This window comes from Thermobia domestica, chromosome 7 (genome assembly GCF_964235325.1).
Source record: "Thermobia domestica chromosome 7, izTheDome1.hap1.1, whole genome shotgun sequence".
Classification (NCBI taxonomy): Eukaryota; Metazoa; Arthropoda; class Insecta; order Zygentoma; family Lepismatidae; genus Thermobia; species Thermobia domestica.
The window spans coordinates 10,839,583-10,862,229 of NC_137460.1; the positions used below are offsets into that span (position 1 = coordinate 10,839,583).

Here is a 22,647-nt window from a genome sequence, read left to right on the forward strand (position 1 = left end):
GACAAAAATAATTTAAGCTATTATTTATAAATTTTTGAAAGTTTATTGTAAGCTCATTATATACATCATAGTCTGGGTTCTGGGTTCTCCCTCCCCCAGTTTTTACTTTCTAGATCCGCCACTGTCATGTTTCAAGAAAATACAGTCCATTTCGCGTATAAGGGTTAACAAATGACTGTCCCAACAAAACATTGCCTTATAATATGATTCTGATTACATTTTTTTTTTTTTTTTTTTAATTCAGGAGGACAAATTGCTTGAAGCTCAGTATTATGTTCTTTTGTGAAAAATATAATGTTGACCAATCTTATTAGAGTATTGTTATGATGTTAAAATTTGTAATTTTAAACCTTTTTTTTCTTTAATATCTTCTTTCATAATTGTTTGTTTTTTTTAATTTTAGGAATCAACAGAGCCCTATTTTCTGGGCATCTTTTGTGTGGAAGCCTCATTAAAAATTTTAGCGTTAGGTTTTGTATTGCATCGTGGATCGTATTTGAGGAACGTGTGGAATATGATGGATTTTGTTGTAGTAGTTACAGGGTAAGTAATTTCAACAAACTATTTTTCTTTTATTATTATTATTATTATTATTATCTTATCTCATTCAAATCAAAATAGGCATACAATTAATTATTGAATAGTACATTACCATTTTAAAAAGTGTACAGCTAGCTTGGAGATTTTATTTTAACACAAATTGGGTAGAATATTATTATAAATGCAATGTTACAAATTATTTAAGTATATTTTATACATATATCAGTGTCAATATACAGGGTGTTTCAAAACAACACTAAGAACGTTTGCGAGGTGGTTCCTGACATCAAGATAAGACAAAAAGTATAGACCAACCTGGGTGCAGAAATCCGTTATTTCGGAGTTATACGCTGCCGAAAACATGAAGAAAAAAAAAACAACTTTAAAGGTCCATAGCTCCAATACTATGGGATCTATCGTAGTCAGGTCAAGACTTCACTTAGGAACTAATATGCGCGCTATCCAAAAAAAAAAAAAAAAAAATCCATGTTTCAGAATCCTAAGGTTCTCATGCAACAATTTTTATGGAGGGAGTTCGGCTACAGGTTTATAATTTGAAGTACTCACCAACTACCTCTATAAAAATTGTTGCGGACGTGCCGCAGGATTCTGAAACATGGAAATTTAGATAGGGTACATACTAGTTCCTAAATAAAATCTTGACCCGACTATGATAGGTCCCATAAAATTAGAGCTATGGACCTTTAAAATTCATTTTTTCATGTTTTCGGTAGCCTATAACTCCGAAAGGAAGCATTTCTGCACCCAGGTTGGTCTATACTTTTCGTCTTATATTAGTTTCAGGAATCACCTCTCAAACGCTGTCGGTGTTGTTTTGAAACATCCTGTAAATAGTATAAAGTGCTCTGTTAATATTGACTGATTGTGATCCAGTTTCTAAAAATATATTATTTGTGTAAATGATTTGTATTTGTTAATTACGAGTATGTACATTTATTTTTAATTGCTCATAGGATGCGTGTTACTGCCCCGTTCAAAATTCAGTATTAAATTCTTATCTCTCCCAAAAGATGAATTACAGATTTAAAATAAATAAGGAGTGAATTCTATGAAGATTGGGTTTATCTAGGCTATTTAACGCTGTTGGATAACAAAGCCATTTTTGTTACTTAGCTTGTTGATTTATATCCAGTGATGACGGAAGAGGGGCAAAGGGGCGCTCCAGTGAACCTCCTATACCCTCTCTTCAAACTACCCTCCAGACACGATGTAAGGGTGGCCTCATAATTATGTATATAATGTTTGAAAGACTGCGGTAAAGAAACTAACAACACAACTTGCGCATAAAATTAAACACATTACTCTAATAAATTTCCTTACAATAATTTTAATCTCTGTTCTCCATGGCATGGTCTAACAATGCACCATCGAAATCGATACATATCTGGAACAAAGAGCAACGTTTCACAAGAAGATTGACTAACCCGTGTTGGTACCCTGTGGAACTCTTCTGTGATAGCTTCCCGTGGTTTGACTAAATTGCTTATATGATGTTGATACACTTTATCCTATAAAACACCCCATAAGAAAAAGTCAGGTGGAATGAAATCGGGAGATCGAGCTGGCCACTCCACAGACCCACGTCGACCGATCCAGCGATTCGAAAATGTTTCGTTCAACCCCACTGGTCCGTCATCCTGTCTGTCATACACTAACTGTTCTAAGTCCAGTCCCCACTTTCAGGCTACACAGTATTGCCATACGGAAACTTTTTTTGTCCAGAATTACAAGTACTAAAGTCAGTCAAACATCATATACATAACTATGGGTAACGTTTAGATTAACTAAGAAGAAACTTTTTATTTTCGATATACAAAAAAAAATAGCTGCCTCGTCTCAAATCTGTCTCTGCCCCTTCCCTTGTCCCCCTAGAAATTAAAGCTGGCGTCGTCACTGTCTATATGGGAGATTTTTTTATTAATGAATTAGTTTTAATGGGTTAATTTTACTTATTTTTTCTTCAAATCTTGTTAAATGTCCCTTTCGTTTTCGAAATCAGTTTTCATTATATCAGGTTGTCTAGAAAGTACTGGGTCTTTGAAGATCAAAATTCAGAACACAGAAAACCAAATTTGTATCATTTTGTTCGATGACCTGTCATTGTTTCAGCAAAACCATAACCCTATCGCTACTTAGAAGATTTGCGGTTTCTGGTCACAAAATTGTGACAGATGCTTTTAATAGAACCCCCGTCAAAATTTGAGAAATTGTATTTTGTTCACTTCGGTCCCACTTGTGTATTCTGGAACGCATTTTAGCAACAATGAACTGTCTTTACCTTCTTATCCCTTCTGTAGTAGATACGGTATTTTAGATGCTGTTTTTGGGAACTGTATTATACACGTACAAAGATTGCACCTTGTTATCTCCCTCCATCTTGTCACCCTCTGGAATCGTCACTGGTAGTGAATGAATGCACCATGCGCCACTGTGTTGGGAAATTTCGTAGCGGCGACACAATATCGAACAGTGAGCCCTGTGTCCTCCAACCAATAGCAAGTTCTGATGGACTCCTCAGGAAAACTATGGAAGCGGATGCTAGGGAAACTGTTCGTGCCATTACAGACTTTTTTTTAAAGCCTCCATTTCCTCCTGCCATTTCCTGTATCTTCAGAACATCCACTACTGTTTCTTACTTTTTTCTTTCTTTCTCCTTTCTTTTCGATTTACAGAGTGGCTATTTGAGAAAGCGTTTTTGATTCATTACCCCCTGTAGCGAACGCGGCCAAGGTGGCTATTCAGTAATCTTACTTTTGCCAGAATTGTAAATCATACTGTGAGCCAGTCAGGGTTTCCGAGTCTTTTTGCCAGGTCCAGGTGGGTAATAGCAGAGTTCCAATACTCTGCACAAACCATCTTCCAAGCAGCTGTTTCTTGCTACAATCCCCTTGCCTGGCAACACGTCTTTTCTTTTTGTCCTTCCTTTTGAAATCTTTTCAACAGCAGGCGGTCTATTGTTCCGAAACGCACCAAATACGCTCGAGCTGACGTTTTCTCCGCGTTTTAGTTGCTTTCGCGTTTGAGATTAGCCACCTACATTTAAATACATGGTCAGCGTATTTCAAGCGTACGCATGAGCAATAAATACGCTTTTCGATCGCCTCAAATAGCCGGGTACTTAATCTTCTTTAGCTGGAGGCCAAGGCACTTCTACTGCAGCATGTTACCTTATATACGTAAACGTGCTAATTTTCTCTTTTTTAATTATTTTCATGGATTTACTTTATCTTTATAATTCCCTCCCTCTACCGTACAAATCAACAACGCATAAATGAAACCGAACAAACAAAAAAAAAAAATTATAAAGTTCTTCATCGTTGTTAGTTTTTTGTTCGCATCGGTATTTCTTAGTTTTGTTTTCTTATGTTTTTGTTTTCTTCTTATCCTTCTATTTGTTTCTTACTTTGGTTCACACCTTTCAGATATTTCTCTTTGTAGTTTTTCTTTATGATTTCTCAACGTGTTTTTTTTTTCTCTAAATATGGGTATTTCCACCAGGCCCGGAATCAGAGGGGGGCTAGGGGGGCCTGGCCTCCCCTAAACTTTTCGTGGCCCCTCCAGACCTCAACACAAAAAAACACATTTTAGATATGTGTAAGAGAACTTTTAATGACTTGGTCTCCCCTAACATAACCATGCCCTCCCAAACTTTCGTGGCTGGTTGCGAGCCTGATTCCCCCACAGACTTTTAAATCTTACAGTTAGTTTCTTTTTAGCTTTCACCTGTTTCTCTTTAGGCTGCTTTAAAACATATTTACACTGCTCATTTTTCACTTTACGATTATTTTATCTATTTTATTTACTATATTTACAATTTTCACTAAATTTACGATTTCGATGTCTTGTGATAGATCGAATTGCTTTAGTCCTTAATGATTGTACGGTTAGGCCTAACCCTGGATTCCCACTAAATCATTAACAACAAGGATTTCGCCTATTTGACCTTTTCTCCGTATCTTGATGTTTCATACACAAGTTTCATAGGGATCCAATGATAATAGCGCTCAATGGTATAGCGGTGGCTCAATGGTATAGCGCTCACCTCTGATGCATGAGGTTTCTACTTCGTTGCCAGTTTGCGCCAAGTGGGTTTTGTGATGGGAAAACACCATGAGCGTGGCTTTTTCTTGGGATCCTTCCATTTTGTTTATTCCGCCAGTTACTTCATTATTATCATCACGGTCTCCTTTGTCTGGTGCATAATCACGGGACGTTATACTAATAAATAAATAAATAAAAGTTTTACATATGTCATATTAGACAAGTGGTCGCCAAACTTATGAAGCTTCTGAGTTACTGTATTGTGAGCTACCTACTGAGAGCTACCAACCAAAAGAACTGCCAACTTTTAAAAAAAAATCTTACATTTGTTTATTCCCTATAAACTTATATTTCTAGTAAATATAAAATCAAACTCTGTTCAAGTTAGCAAATGTCTAATATACACACGAGAAACATAGCAAATGTCTAATATACACACGAAAAACATAGCAAATGTCTAATATACACACGAAAAACATAGCAAATGTCTAATATACACACGAAAAACATAGCAAATGTCTAATATACACACGAAAAACATAGCAAATGTCTAATATACACACGAAAAACATAGCAAATGTCTAATATACACACGAAAAACATAGCAAATGTCTAATATACACACAAAAAACATAGCAAATGTCTAATATACACACGAAAAACATAACGTGCACAACCCCACGCGTATATAATCAACTGTGAGATGAGGCTGACAAATGACAGTTGCGCGCGAGAATCAAGCAGTTGTTGTTGTCAGCGCTCCCTGTGAGGGAAACAAAGTTAGACAACCGGACCGTTAACGTGCTCACCGAAAATGTTCCCGAGAACTACTAGTAGCTCGCGATCGACGGTTTGGCGATCACTGTATTAGACATAATATGAATATCGCATAATCGTAATAAGCTACAATATATATGTTTTTAAAAGATCTTATTTTTAAAATCGTCAGGTTTTTACTTTCCTATGATAAACTAGTTTAAGTGGGACACGCTCAGTGAAACTTACTCTTGGGCCTCCCCTGACTATTAGATCTTCTTTATCCAATATCCCACTGTTGATCTACCTTTCTTTTAAACATGCACCAAAGTTTCTTTCTTCTTTACGTCCGAAACTTACTCTTTTCACACAATAGCGTGACAGATACTTGCTATCCCGACTAATATTGACTAACAAAACTTCACCATATAGGACAGAAGTTCAATATAATACATAAACAGTTATATATTTTTTTTTCAATCTGAAACACGGTAGTAAGTCAAGCTGTGAAGCTACGATGATAACTTCCGCGTGACAGATAGTCTGCACTACGAATGTGTGATCTTTTTATAAATCGTTTTCGTGCCGCGCGTTTTAGTGAAACTTTTTATTTCTATAAAAGCGGATGCAGTTCCCTGCCACGAGAATGCAACTAATGCTTTAATTGTCCTTTTCTTTTTTTGTTCTCCCACATTCTCATTTCTCATCTTCTTCGAATAACTCTATTAATATCATTAAAATGATTCAGACAATTATTCCAATGATTATTTTGTTCGATTACTCCACGATGGTCATCCTAAAATCTATTGGGAGGTCAGTTGACCTCATTTCTTTAATTCTTCCATTAAGAACTTTCAGTCTGAATTCTTTACCACTCTCATACCAAAGTATTTGAAGAAGACGCGTCCCCCCTGTCCTCCCGCCAGAGACGCCCATGCTGGGGCTCTTATTGTTGCACTCGTGTACAAGAGCGCCCATGTTGTGGTTTCCAGTGGGGCAAGTATAAGCGACATTTCAAATGTAGTCTCAAATTTTGCTGTAACTATTCTAAAAAAAATCTATTGAGTTTTCGATCTTCCGAAGTACTATTTCATCTAGAGGGGGTGATCGCTCCACCTTGTCCCCCCTAATGGGTGCCCTTGCTCGTGTACCAAGATACAGAAAAGCCACATTGTTTGTGCATATCTTTCAAGAGACCGAATTGTTGTTATGTCTATATATTCACATAGACTGAGCCAAATTATTTTGTCCAATTGTCAAGATCCAGAGAGAGTCCAATTATTGCATCCAAGATCCAGATAACCTAAATATTGGTTATGCTGATCTTTTAAAATTCAATGCGAGCCAAATTTTATCGCGTCTGTCTGTCAAGATCGAAAGGGAAAAGCGCAATTTTTGTTGTATTTATCTGTTAAGATCCAGACAGGAAGCAGTTTTTGCATCTAGAAGGAGCCAAATATTGTTTTAAACATCTGTAAAGATCCAAAGAAGAGCCAGTTTTTGTTGTGTCTATTTCTCATTTATGAAGATTCAGAGGTAGCTAAAATTATTCAGCTAGTAATAAAGTACAATTGAAATCTGGCCCCAGACCAGCTTTTAATAGACAGTATATATATATAATGGTCAATAGCCCAAAGCTGGACTCGAATCCCACTCCAATCTGTATATGAACACCTATAAGTCTCAAACATATTAATAATATTTATTTGTGCAACAAATGATTGAGGACTGCCTTCAGGCTCACTCGTCCTCATTGTTAATAAGCAGCCATAATGAGGTGTGAAGTTGATAGCGAATGAGGTCGAGAGATCAACAAATTGCATGAGGTTAAAGTTGAGTATATTTTGCAGGAAAAAAATCATCTTTCGAATTGATAAAGGAGAGAAAACTAGATAGTTTATCTATACGACCACCCAACCACTCCAAGACCACCCAACCTACAACGGCCAACCTATTTTCCTAACATAAACAGCCAAGGTGAGTCCAATGGACTCACACTCTTGAAAACATAATATCGGACCTTATATTGTGTTACAAAGTGTAATTTAGTATTTTATTTTTAAATGTTTCTGACAGAACATATAAATACAACAACAATTTGTTCTTATGGTGTTTACAAGCTCATCAGTGATGCCATCTGAAGTAAAAATTTTGATTGAAATTTAAATGATTTTTCCTGTACTGTTTGAAACGAAAAAGATAGTTTAATTGTAAATTTCAGTAGGAAACACCTTTCACAAAGTACTGTAAGTTTTTAGGAACAATACAAGTAATGTAATTATTGGTTTGGAAAGTTTTCGTAATTCCCTGGAACTACTGAAGAACATGCTTCGTTTTGCTTGTTTGTTGATTTGCATTTTTTGCAGTATCTTGGTACAATCGAATGTTCAGAATATATTTATGTTTTTGTCAAGTCGTGTAAGTTTGCCTTTGCATTCGTCCTTTTCGAGCATCACACAAGTAACTTCATTTTTTCTTTCTTTCTCCAACTGCGTTGCTAATGTGCACTACATCACTACTTTTGAGCTTAGCAACAACAGACTGGATTGATTTGTGAAGACCTATAGCACTTCTTATTGACAAGATGTGGCTGGATTAGATTTTCTGCTAGTGCAGTAAGAAAGTCCTCTCTGCAAGTATTCCGATTAGAATGTAATGTACTCCAGACGACATAGGTTGCCACAATCCATACATCAAGCATATTCATGAAAAAAGCAAATGGCTATCTGTTGGTCTTTCTTTTGCCTGCATATTCACGGACCAGTTTGTTTAACGTGTCTACTCCTCCTTTAGTCTCATTATAATATAGCACTATCTCTGGTTTGTTTACTTTTGTTACGTTAATGTCTTCAGAATGGTGTATGCTTACTGTCTTTTACGCTAATATGTCGATTGTCAGCCCCATGTCAAACAGAACTTCATTCACTTACGTTGTGGGTCCAGGCCCTAACAGCATAATTACATAGCAGGTATATGCCTATCATGTTCCCTCAGGTACATGGAAATGTATCTAGTGTGTGCCTTATGTACCTCTGAGAGGGAAATCACATGGATGGCATGTGATAGTCATAATCTATGTCCGCCCCTAGGCACATGCCTGACATGTACCTGAGGAACGTACCTAGTATGTTCCCCATGTCGTAAGCGTCAATGAAACACAAAATTACTCCCCAAAAATATGTTAAATCGCCTATATGCGTAATGTGTTTACATTAAGGTGAGTCTAAAAATACTTTAAATAAGTAAAATAAATGTACCCCAGGGTGGGAGCGAACCACCAACCTTTGGATTACTAGCCGCGTGTTCTTCCGACTTGACCACGAAAGCGATGAAGAGAATGTCGCTTGTAGAGGGATAAATTATTGAGGTCTTTTGAATTTTACTAATCAGAGTTCTCCTTTAACCACGTATATTCGACGATAACCGCTTGGGATCAGATAAAATCTGCTCGCCATGTAATTTTATAACAAAATGATGAATGTCTATTTACTTTATTTCATGGTTCTTCCATATTCACTTTCAAATGATCGGCGACAGTTGCCATTTAATAAAGTTGATGCGTTTGTTGCTTCTAGTACACAATCGCTTAGAAAAAGAAATAACAAATGCATCAAATGTGGGAAATGAATTTAATAACACCTAAATGTAGCATGTCTAACTCATCTTGTGCTGTTAGGGTATCTTAAACAGTATGTACCTAAAGGACGTACCTAGAACATTACAGATATATGTTCCAAGTGACGACATAAAAACATATGACTGTTAGAGTGCGAAACTGAGGCAGGTATATAAATGCTATATTTATGGTACATAGTTGCAAATATCAATTAGGTGTAACAAGTACCTAAAACTGTAGGTAGCTGAAGTACATACTTAGCACATGAATATCATATGTGCCAAGTGTCGGGTACCTAAAAAGTAGCTGGGACACCTAAATGGCACATACCTAGCACATCTTGTGCTGTTAGGGGGTAAATTGCAACATTGCATTTTCATTTAACATTGGGCGCATAAAGAGTTTACTGCCCAAACGGCTCGCCCAATTTAAAAAAAATCCTTCACTTTAGATTGAAAACATGAAAACATTATATTTGGAGACGGTTTTTCCTCTGACATTTTGTTGTAATCATGATAATAACAGAGTTACCCTATGTCAGGGGACTTTTGAGACACCCTGTATGTTCAGATCTTTAGCTTTGAGATAACCAGCAGTATACAAAAATCTAAGGATACGCTTCATTTCTCTTTCATCGAACAGCTTCCATTGATTATGTAAGTTGTGCCTTCTGCGTTCACGTACTGCTTTTTCATTTTTATACCCAACAATACTCTTCAACACGTCGTCTTGAATAAATAACAACAGAACGTCTAAGGAATCCTCGATTGCTTTATTTGAAGGAAGGGTAACCTTATTGACTATCCCCTGATGATGTTCTGAGATTTCGGTCTTCTGTGGTCGAAGAGGTTCAGGATACCAACAGTTCGGTCCTTTGCATGGAAAATCTTTTTATTAGTTCGACAGTGATTCCCAACATCTTTAATCTCAGAATTACTAATCGTATCAGAAACTTCTGATGCTTCACTTTCCCAGTCACTATCGCTATCTTCAAGTTCACTACACATAATATCCTCATCTTCATCTTCTAATAACTGGCAAATTACTACGTATAATATTCAAAGAAGCTAAAATTTCTGCATTTCCACTAACACTAACACACACTAAAAGTTGCACTACCTGCATTACAACAAGGATCAACTGGTACAAACATGCCATATAATTAATACTTTAAAAAAATGTACGTTTGTTATCATTGGAACTGAAATATATACCACAAATTAGTAACGAATCCATTGGACTCATCATGGCATTTTGTTATAAAATTAGAAAAATATTTAAAAAAAAATACCCTAATGTATATTTATTCAAGATAAGAGTGCACTTTGTGCAGAACATTCATAGGAACCGATACAATAAATAGCAATACAAGCAATTACGCTCTATTAATTTTAACAAAATGGGTCCAAACTTCCCTAACCCAAAGCTAACCCGATCCTACCTTACTTATTCCTACCTTGCGTCATATCAACAATGTGACAAAATCAATTGTTCTGCACAAAATGCATTCTTGCCTTCAATTCCTGATTGTATTCACATTTTGCATTACCTACTGATAACATATTTATGAAGAGACATCTCTTGAGCAACAAATAAATTGTAGGCTTATAAAAATTATATGCGACTCACGTTGGACTCATGTTGGCCGTTTAAGGGTTAATAATATTTATTTGTGCAACAAATGATTGAGGATTGGGTTCAGGCTCACTCATCCTCATTGTTAATAATCAGGCTGAAGAACCATAATGAGATGTGAGGTTGATATCGAATGAGGTCGAGAGGTCAGCAAATTGCGTGAGGTTAAGGTTGAGTATATTTTGCAGAAAAAATCCATCTTTCGAATTGATAAAGGAGAGAAAACTAGTTTCTTTATCTATACGATCCCCTCCCCAAGACCACCCCCACCCACCCTGACACGTGTCCCATTCAACCGAGTTCTCCGTCTTTCTCGACCTCGTTAACCGAGTTCCTCCTTGTTTCTTGCCATCCATGTCGTCGTGCGTCCACTGCAGTGCAAAAAAAACAATTGGTCTTTCTCCCGCTCAACGAACCGAGTTTTCGTGACAACAACCGGGAAACATGCACGATGAATACGTCACGAAAGGTGGTCACGTGACATGGATGCGGAACAGAGAGGGGAAGAGAAAGAGAGAAGAGCTTTCCTTTCTCGATTGTCTTAAATGCTATCTCCTTTTTATTTTGTTACTATGAAGGCAGATAATGATTTTACGAATAACAAAATATACATAAACAAACATTTAAAAAAATCTTACAGCGCACTTTCCTTCTATTTTCCTAATACTCGTTCAAAGTTGACAATTTATGAAACATTATTTAATGATTTTTACATTAAAAAGGTCTTACAACGCACTTTAAATCTATTTTTCTAACAATCGTTCAAAGCTGACAATTTATTAAACATTATTCAATGATTTTTACATTAAAAAGGTCTTACAACGCACTTTCCTTCTATTTTCCTAACAATTGCTCAAAGTTGACGGTTCATTACACATTATTTAATATTTTTTACATTAAAAAGGTCTTACAACGCACTTTCCTTCTATTTTCCTAACAATCGTTCAAAGTTGACGGTTCATTACACATTATTTAATATTTTTTACATTAAAAAGGTCTTACAACGCACTTTCCTTCTATTTTCCTAACAATTGCTCAAAGTTGACGGTTCATTACACATTATTTAATATTTTTTACATTAAAAAGGTCTTACAACGCACTTTCCTTCTATTTTCCTAACAATCGTTCAAAGTTGACAATTTACTAAACATTATTTAATATTATTTTTTTAAAAATAATAATAAACGTCTCTTCGCATTAATCGTTGATTTAAAATGTTGAAATAGGTTTGTTTTCACGAGATTTCCCTCAATTTGAAAATATCAACATGATAATTTTTAAAATAAAAAAAGGGAGAAAATATCTGTGTACTAGAATTCTGTTGTTAGAAAAACAGCCATTTTATTAACCTCTCCTAAGTATCAAGCGTTGGTTCTAAAATGTTGAAGCACATTTGTACCGTGTCCTCCTAAAACGAACTAAGCGCCACTTTCATACTTTTAAGAAAATTACGTATAAAGGTTGATGTCCAACATTAATGTAGCCGTAATCAAAAGTAAAATGATGTTTCTTTTTTTGGAAAGTTGTTGGTTTTCCTCTCTTTTCGCTTGTGCAAAACGTTCTAATGCGTATCAGGAACCAATCGTCGTATTTATGTGAATTTTCAAAGTTTGGCGCTTAGTTCATTTTTGCATAACATGGTACATTTGTATTCACAAAAATTTGACCATATCAAGATGTACTATAATTTTGTTTAAGAAAGTAACCGTTACAGCAACGTCTCTTTGCATTAATCATCAGTTAAAAATGCTGAAAACATTTATTTTCAGAAAAGTTCCCTTAATTTGGCCCTTATCATCATGTACTGGAACTTTATTGTAAAAAAAAAAAATAATAACCATTTTACTACGTCTCTTAGTATTAATTACTGGTTGAAAATGGTTTTTACAAAGTTCAGAGTACTTCTCAATTTGATTGTTTTCCGACCAAAAAAACATGTACCAAATTTTTTTGTGAAAATATAACCATTAATCATCACTTTAAAATGTTGCAACGCATTTGTTTTCGCGAGAGTATCCTTTGTTTGACCATGAGATAGTGATCTAAGATAAATAAATAAATAAATAAATAAATATATAAAGGGAAGTGAGAAATGATGTAAGAAAATAACCATTTCATCAATATCTCTCAGAATTAATGATTGGATAAAAGTATTGAAACATTTGTTTCCTCGCCAGCTTTTTCGATTTGACCATATCAACAAGTACTGAAAGTTTGTTCAGACAAACTAACCATTTCACTAACGTCTCTTAGCATTAACTATTGACTTAAAATGCAGAAACGCATTTGTTTTCAGAAGTTTCCTCAATTTGACTATATCAGCATGTACAAGAACTTTGTGTTAACAAAATAATAACTATTTTATTAACGTCTCATAGCATTAATCATCGATTAAGAATGATAAAATGAATTTGTTTTCACAAAAGTTTTCTCGAATTGACCATACCACCATGATGATTTTTAAAAAATGTCAATATATTAAAACTTTGTTGTGCCTACTCTTCTGTTTACGCTTAACTGAATATTTAATATATGTTTTTGCTTTTGATGCCTTTGATTCTGGGCTGGATCTCGAGTAAGCAAATAATTTTAAATTTTGACACAGCGCTGTGAAGAAATTAGGGAGCTATCCAGATTAAGAGATAAATAGGTCATGTTTAGATATTTGGAAATAACGAGTTTCGGAGTTTGTGTACTGGCCATAGATTATTGTGATCTGTAATACCATGAAGTTAGTTTTGTCTTCATGAGAGTTTCTAATGAGAATAGAGAAATGGGTATTATTTTTACAGATTAAAAACAAGGCATTTAAAACATTGATTACATGCTTTTGACTCATATTGTTCATTTAAAAAAAAGGGGGGGGGAGAAATATTGTACATTTCATTCTGTCGTACAACTTGATATGCTAGGAATTCTACGCGATTGCAAGAATCGAATGGCGAAATGTCAGAGTCACAAGCAGAAAATATCAGTTGCGAGTTTCAGGTCTAGTCAGGGCATAGATATTTGCCATCATTTCACCTTTCATTTCATCATCATGATTCACTTCTCAACGTCTTCTTTAGCGTATAAGGGAAAGATTATGTATTTAGACTTTAAACATATGATTGTCAGTAACAGTAGGAGGAATAGCAGACATTATTCCTAAAACTTTCCTCTGCAAAATGAAAATACTTCTTGTTGGAACGTTATTTCCCTAAAAATATAATTCAATATGTTAGCAGCAAGTAAAAGTTTGCATTATATTATGAATTCTGCGATATTGTAACACACAAAGAGTTAAAAAGTTACTGACTGGACCGTGACTCAAACCCGGGACTTTCAGCATACCGTGCCGATATGTGAACCACTAAGCCACCCAGTCTACTTCGCAGAATAGCCATCCTAGAAAGTGGGAGAGTGAGTGACTGTTCTGGAAAGCGGATTGAGTGGCGTAATGGTTAACGCATCAGCACAGTATTTCGGAAGTCCCGGGTTCGAATCTCCTTCCAGCAAGTCACTTTTTTACTCATTCAAGTGTTACAGAATTCACATTTATAGAGTATCTGGTGCGTTAAAAAAATCGGTTGTTTCCTCTTTCATTGCTATATCTATAATATTGATTTTCTATTTATTAGAAAAACATGTAGATGTCCTTCTTTAGATAAGAAAACAAAAGAATATATTAGATTTCAACATAGACACTGCATTTTTAACCCACTTCCTTAAACGGCGAGGAATACAATTGATACTTTTCTGTAGGAAGTCAATCAGGATGTTGGCAATAACTTCTTGAATTCATGCCTTCAATTCCTTCACTGTGTAAAGTTTGGACTTGTATATCCCCGCCTTAGTGTATCCCCACAAGAAAAAATACCTACTTACTTTTCACCCACCCAGTATATAGGTATACCTATATGACTTTATCAGTTTGTTTCTTATCGTGTTCAGTCTTTCAATATGACTGTACTTACCTTAATAGAATTTGAACGTCCATATGAATACGATAGTGAGTAACTTAATGTGCTACATATAATTTTCAAGAAAATGCGAATCAGTTGCATAAACTATAGAATATACAAATTAGTTGTAAACCATGCTTTTGTCAATGAATTGTTCTAAACATATCACGAACATACATATGTATTAGCTAAATATTTTCAGTACAAGTTTCACTGTATTACTACCATAATTAAGATTGAAAATATGAATATTTGTTACATTTTGGCACAATAATGATGCTTTTCTCAGGTTAGAGAAAACACCTGAGGAAGGTATTGTTACGGTAACGAAACGTGATAGTATTCATATTTTTATCTTATTTGAGCCTTAGTTCACGATAACCTTTGATTCACCTTGATAGTTTTTTTTAATCGTATTTATAGCATAAGCGAATAACAGAAGTTTGAATACCTGAGAAAGATATTGCTACATATTGCTACACAGTGCCGAAATGTAGCAAATATTCTTCAATTTCTAATTATTATTATTATTATTATTTTTTTAATCTTGAGTTGTAAAACTTGAATAGAAAGTGGAACCAATCCGACACATTTTCTAGACTATAGTTACTTATTAAAATATTTAGGTGTATGTTATATACATAATGTAATATATTGCTTATTTTTTTTCATTATAGCCTACAGCCTTGTTCAAAACGATCTGGCTACCTCCTTCCCTATTAAAGGCCGTATTCTCATAAATTGTAGTTGAAAATTATAATGGTGTGACTGAAAATAAATGATCTCGATCAGCCACAGTAAATTCTCATTTGCTTAATTTAATTCCGTGTATGGCAAAGAACAGAGACCGTTTCAAAGACAGAATAGATTGTTTCTTTGAACAGGACTGTACATAGTGTTTGTGCAACTTGTAGTGTTTATGTGCATAATTTCAAATCGCACTATTTTTTGTTAATAATATCAGAATAAATGGGTCATTTTTGAGTGTGGTTTCTCAGCAAACCGAAATTAGCATCTTCTTTACTCAAAGAAAATTATGCTTAGATTGGTATATTTGTTTCAAAGCTCTTGCTAAACGTATTTTTAAGTCAGAAGTTTGGACTTTTGCTTGCGCCTATACCAAGGCTGAATATGGTGAATTTCTGCGTGTTATGATTTTGTTCTTGTCTGGCTACAGTGAGAAAAGAAAATGCAAAGCCATGAGCAAATTATAGACGTAAAACAGTCACTACAATACTCCATTAATACTGTACTAAACCTTTCTAATTATATATTTTATTATATTCTATTCCATTATCCATTATTAGTTCCATCTACGATTCGCTATAGTTCTACATTTCATTTTCAGAGCATCACACATATTCCATTTCGGAAGTAAAGCATCAGGTCCAGATAATCGTGATTTCGATTCCAAGTAGTAATTCTTTCGTTATATATATGAATATCTTTTGACAAAATTTCAGTAGATCAAATTGCATTATGGTCATACGTGTTCATTTTGTAATAAAAAAGTTCTATATCGTTCCTAGTGATCCCATACTGGAATCATCATGTATTATGTTCTTATACTGCTGTTAGCAAGCAATATGCGTGAGATTACTCCCATGTTCATGGACAATGAGCATGGAGGTTATGTCTAAGAAGGAACGGAGAACACCAAACTGATATTATGTGATAGGAAAATGTAGCTATTATGGTTTGAAATTAAGAGTGTCAATCTCCCACAATAACTTAGGCGCAAATTCCCAAATTTACCTCCACCCCGGTGCGACCGGTCTTGGGTTCGAGTCCCGGTGGGGACACTCAGTTGAAAAAGTATAAAAAGCTTTTTTCAGGCAAGCCATCTTCAATGAGGTTTTCCTGGGTTATCCTCATTGACACCAGGCAAACGCCGCGGTGGTACCTAATATACAGGTAATATACAGATCCCAGGTCGCTTCCTTCCTTCCTTCCCTTTCCCCGAATAATGTGGTCGTCGAGGGACGTCATCCCTCATACGTGACAGACTAACTTAGCCATAGATGCCGAAAGTCCAGAAATCTAAATCCTAAAATCCTACCTCCCCCCCCCCCTCTTCAAGTTTACCTTTCCCTAAAATTTACCGTTCCGGAGTTTGATTGTACCATTTTCAATGAAACATTGCACGCCACCAACATAATCTCTTAGGTACAATCTACACACTAAAACCCACCAGTGGACACTCCTGTTTAAAATGATACATTAACAACGCACCGATACTGTTAAGACAGAGACCCGAGTTCGATTCTCGGCCCAGTTACATATTTTTACTTCTGAAATCTCAATGTTAGGCAAACTTCACATGTGAGTATTTGTACCAGTTATCTTATAAAGTAGAACATTGTATACTATTTCTCAAGTCATGTAATTTCTTTGCATTACACTAGTATTTGGACATCAATTTTACCGTAGTGCTTTAACAGCAAACAACAATAAAAAAATATATAAATAACACATATATATATATATATATATATATATATATATATATATATATATATATATATATTTGTAATTCGATTAATTGAAACTTGAGTAGCACATAAGGTCCATTATTGCTTGTGTTCGAACTGAAATTTCACTCGGATCCACGATGTATGAATTAATGACACTCTACAGTTATAGAGGAACGTTCATACGTTCATGAAAATAATTAAAATACATAGAATATGCTGACACAGAAAAAGGTTGGACATTTGGCTCATATGCCATTGCTATTCAAGATGCCTCATATAACTAAGATTCTGAAGACAGTAGTATACTTTTACTTGATTAATTCCTTTATGTATTAATTAACAGCATCTGTCGTATTCGTTGTCCTTCTGAAACACCAATGTCGTGTTTTTTGAAGTTGCTATCTATGGATTGGTTATTTCAGCAGTCTTCTTCAGCCAATTATGTTAATACATACCACTCTAAAATGAAACTCTTGCCATTAATGACTCTAGTGTTAACAGTATGAAATTTGGTATTTGTTGTTTGACTTCCGCAACACTTTTTTTTTTTTTTTTTTTTTTAAGAAAGTGAACTTAATAATAATAACAATTGGTTTGAAAGATAACTAACATATTTACTCAATGGTAAGCTGACCTTTTTCTCTTTTACTTTCACTTTCAAAACAAAACCTTCTGTTAGAATCTGTGTTGTTAACACAGCAGGTAAAATAGATTACGATTAGGAAATAGATTTCCGAGTTTTCGGCACTGTCACGTGCAGAGTTCGAAGTGGAAAAAACAGCAGAGGTGGTATGTTTTATTATGATTTTGACTCAACATACCGGCTATTTAAATATTGTCTTGATCACTGAAAAAACAGAGACGGTATGTCCTCATTACTGAAAAACCAGAGGCGGTATGGCATACCACCGCATACCGTCTCACGTCGACCAATGGTTACGTGAATTGGTGAGGAAGAAAGGAATGAGGAAGGAAGGAAGAGACTTAGGACCATTTTGCGAGGTTCCATCTTGGTTTTTGTCTGGTATGAATGAGGAAAACCCAAGAAAATCTCATTCAGAATGGCTGGCCCGAGAAGGCTTTTACACTTTTTTGACCGATTGTCCCCAGTAGAAATCGAACTCCGGTAAGGTAGATGACACCCTTTATCGAATCAATAGGGAAAAATTCCAAAACAAATTATCGGAACCAGCTACAAGTAGGTTTTCGCCATCATGTATTATATCAAATAAATACAGTATAGTAATTCTTGAATGACTATACTAAATCAAACTCCACTGAAGGGTTAACTGTTGTATCGCCAAATCAATTGTAGGAAATTTACCGGGTAAATTAGAGAATTCATTGTGGTTTATGAGGAAGAGTGAGTGAAGGTTGTAGTTAAGAAAAGTAGGTTTTGTTGCTGGTTGTTTCTGAGATTGTTAGTGACACTATATGTGGAGGCGGAAGGGACTATTTGGCGGAAAGGTACACTTACTATGATTTAGTGGCGGGAAAGGCAGTGTGGAAATGGTGCATATATATCAAGGTTATAACATATCGTGTTTGAGTTATATCTAGTTATAAGAAAAAAAATGACGAACGTCAGTTTTTGAAATTGTCTGAAAGACAGTCTACTGAAGTAAGTGTGTCGTAAGTGTAGAAATGAATTGAACTAATTAATTTAATTTAGTACATTTTGATACTTTCTTGTGGTCCGACGATACAGGAAAATACTCTACTGAACAATAACAATATAATATTGAATAATAAAATTCTTATATACCTTGAATGCGTAGTTTTAAGTATAATCACCTATTTATTTGGTCATCCTACTACTCTACGGATATCTTCAAACTAGTTTCTCAGAACTTCATTGAGCTATTGTATCCTACTGACTTCTACTTTATTTTCACAAAAGTTTATTACATTTTTGAAATACCAAATAAGTAATGGTAAAGTTTTAAGTATAAAATTTGAGACAAAAATTATTAATACACTAAAACATAGAACCATCTTGTTTTGTCTTCAATATTGCAAAAAATTGTATAATTATACGCTGCAGCTCAAACGGCCAAGTCAAACGGCTGTTACAAGTTTAAAATATGTACAAAATGGCCCGATCCAAGATGGACGATTAACTTATTTTAAGTAAATTTGTTTTCCACACTTTTAATGTAATTACAGAGGAGAAGCGGCACCAAACATTTTTTAATTGTAAAACATTAAGATTGTATTAAGCATTAAATTGTCTAAAGTAATAAATTGTTAGAAGTAAAAAAAAAAATAATAATTAACTCCCAATACTTATCGACTATAGCGCCATCTTCTTGTTCAAATGGAACCAACACTGGTTGCCATTTGTATGTTTCACTATTCTCCATTGTTCCCAAAACATACAATTTGTAATAGTTATTCTTGTATCTAGTTTATTACTAAACGTGATTTCTACGGATATTTCGGTGCCAAATTATGTTTGTGGGAGTTTTTTTATCACAGCTCTTTATTTCGGTGAGTTATTATAATAATAATGGACAATGCGATTGAACGAGTTTATCATTAGAATGGAGGCAAAAAGTATTTAGATTTTCGTTATCAATTAAGTTTACGGTTGAAGAAAATAAATTTTCTTTCTGAATTAATAAAAAAAATACTTTGGATATTTTAACTCACTCTTCAGCTTCGTACTGGTGGCAACTAGTAGCAGCGCTGAAGTTTTATTTATTTATTTCTGAGTGGCAGTAAAAGCAAGACAGAAAATTCTTGGGGCGTAGTTATAGACTACGTACTAATACCTGAGCAATACAAGATACCAGAGATATTTTTCTTTTCATTTGGCTCTTCATAACACTCCTCTTGATGTCTACCTTTATCAGCCAAGTAAAACGAACAAAGATATAGTAAGATATGTTATGTGTACCCCTTATGGTTGAAAAATATTGCTACTGCTAGCATCAAAATGTTCCATAATAATCAGAATCAGATTACATATTGCGCTTCAAGTTTCCGTTTCCGTTTAAGTTTCCGTTTCCATAATATTTCAAGTCTCCGTTTTAAGTTTCAGTATCTTAAATATGGTACTGTTACATTTCTTTATATTTCAATATAGAGGATGTTACATGAATGTGTCACAACATTTACACATTAAAATAAGAATAAAAAGTTCATATGGACCTGTGCTCAAAAATGGATAGTTTCGGAGTTATAGGGTGCCGAAAACGTGAAACAAGCGAACTTTAAATATTCATAGCGCCACTACTATGGGACCTATCGTAGTCGGATCAATACATCACTGAGGAACTGGTATGTGAACTACCCAAATATCCTTGTTTAAGAGTGCTCCAGTTCTTGTACACCAATTTTTAGAGAGGTAGGTGGAGAGTAATCAAATCCTCCCAAACAGCCTCTCTAAACATGATTATGCAAGTACTAGAGCATTCTCAAACATGGCTATATGGATAGTTCACATACCAGTTCCTCAGTGATGTCTTGACCCGACTACGATAGGTCCCATAATAGTGGAGCTATTTCATGTTTTCGCCACCCTATAACTCCGAAACTATCCACTTTTAAGCAGAGGTGCATTCGAACTTTGTTTCTTATTTTAATGTGAGGAATCTGTTCACAAAATATTAGAACACCCTGTATACGAATAATTAAACGGTAGCCATCGAACTTTTTTTATTTGTCATTAATGGTTCTATTGTTTCTTTTAATTATCATTGAAACTAATAATAATAGAATAATTAATCTTCTTTAGATTATTGCTGTTTTAGAATTTCATGCAGCAATTAAGATTTGCTATAGTTTTTTTTTTTTTTTTTTTTCAACTCTATGTACAGTAGAATGTAATCAACCCAACTTTATTTGAAAGTTTATAGGTTATGGTGTAGTAAGAGAAATTCATGTTCATCAAAGCTTGTAGCCATAAAATCTTGTCTTTTAAAACTGCAAGTTGACAAGTTTTAAAAAAGAAATCTAAAATCTTGCAGGCCAATAATGCTGAAGAAAGACGTACTTAAATCTTATAAATCAAACTGCATCCAAGAAAGAAAAAAAAAGTTCTAAAATTTTATAGATTAATCCATACCCAAGAAAAAAAAATTCTAAAATTTTATATTTAACGTGTATTATTACACACCCTTTTAAAAAAATGTTTTTTATTTATTTTTTGAAATTGGCATTATTTTTTAAATATGTTATACCGGGCAAGGGGTTAAAAATGTTTTTTTCTATAACATCAATAATAATATTTTAGGTCCATGACCATATTCGCAGAATCCAATGTGGATGTAGATCTGCGGATGCTTCGTTCCTTTCGTGTCTTGAGACCGCTCAAGTTGGTTTCAAGAATCCCAAGTAAGTGCTTTCGTCAGAAGAGCAACGTCAAAATATATCTACACCCAAGTTTTTTCAATTTCCTATAACTTTGTATCTTAATCAAAGGTGGCTAGCATAGAGCAAACAATACTTGATTAATTTGCTAGAGATCTAGTGTCTGTGGAATGTATTTACTATCCCAAAGTACTACTTTAGATAATTAGGTGGTTATTTTTTTCACCATAGCTAATTAATTATTTGTGCTCTTCTAGTTTTTTCGATTTATGAGAAAATGGTTTATTCCCTTCCTCATGTCGAATATAAATATATTTATATTTTTTTCTTAATTTGAAAGCAGTGAAAGATGGATGTGAATTTGTAGATTTCGATGGTGTCGTATTCTTTTGTTTCAACCGATGGGTGTTCATGTACAGTTATTTTTTTAGCCAGGAATGATCCGTCAATTAATTGCTTTACTTGGTCGTGACTCCATGGATTTAGCCTATATTTTTTAACTAGTGTGGTGTTTTATATATATATATATATATTTGTGCTAACAACTTGGCCTTTTACAACCGTCCTATGCCATCAAAGGTTTTATATATTTATATATATAGCCTTCACTGCTAGCTGCCTGCATCTTGTGGTGTACTAGAACTATCCCTGTAAAAGTCGAATAATGCGGTTGAGATTATTAAATGCATTAATTAGATATTAGTCTTTTTCAGGACTTGTAAAACAAACAAACCTTTTAATATCAAGGCATGACATTTATTTATGAGTTATGAACTTAGTGTAGAGAGTGCCAGTATATTACAACATTCTTAGTAAGTTTATAAGCTTAGTTGTAGTGTTTTAGGATTACATATTACATCGCCATATTGGTTATCAAATGATAGAAGTAGTGCTTTAACTTAGATTATTATATGCTATTAAATTAGTTTAGAAGTAGTTAAGTGGAGTAGTTACACGCTAGTGTTTTACAGGTTCATCACTATGTTCCCACAAAATGAATTAGAGGTTGATCTGCGAACATTGAGAGCTATTCGAGTGCTTAGGCCACTCAAACTTGTGTCAGGGATACCCAGTAAGTACAGTAAAAATATTCCTAGAGCTATTCAATTCATTTTCCCCCCATCCGAAGTAGAATCGTATTTTTCCGCAAGGAATTTATTTCATCCTTTGTTTACCACAACGTTTATTTGCCACTAGATTCCTTTATAAAACACACAAATTATTTTACTTTAATTTCATATATATATGTGTGTGTGTTCTTTTACTGATTTTTAAAAAATATTTTCTGTACATATATTGTCACTGA

At 34.4% G+C, this 22,647-nt stretch overlaps 1 protein-coding gene across 15 annotated transcripts in view; it reads left to right on the forward strand.

Moving 5' to 3' along the window:
- Positions 1 to 22,647, forward strand: part of cac (calcium voltage-gated channel subunit cacophony) — a 1,271,727-nt gene that overhangs the window by 910,323 nt on the left and 338,757 nt on the right. For 12 of the 15 annotated variants that reach the window (XM_081764101.1, XM_081764098.1, XM_081764109.1 and 9 more), the window contains 2 exons: positions 404 to 543; positions 22,313 to 22,413. In XM_081764101.1, the coding sequence (XP_081620227.1) occupies positions 404 to 543; positions 22,313 to 22,413 (241 nt within the window). Of the gene's footprint in view, positions 1 to 403; positions 544 to 21,264; positions 21,366 to 22,312; positions 22,414 to 22,647 lie in introns of all 15 variants that reach the window. The other 3 variants (XM_081764099.1, XM_081764105.1, XM_081764112.1) reach the window with 1 other exon arrangement.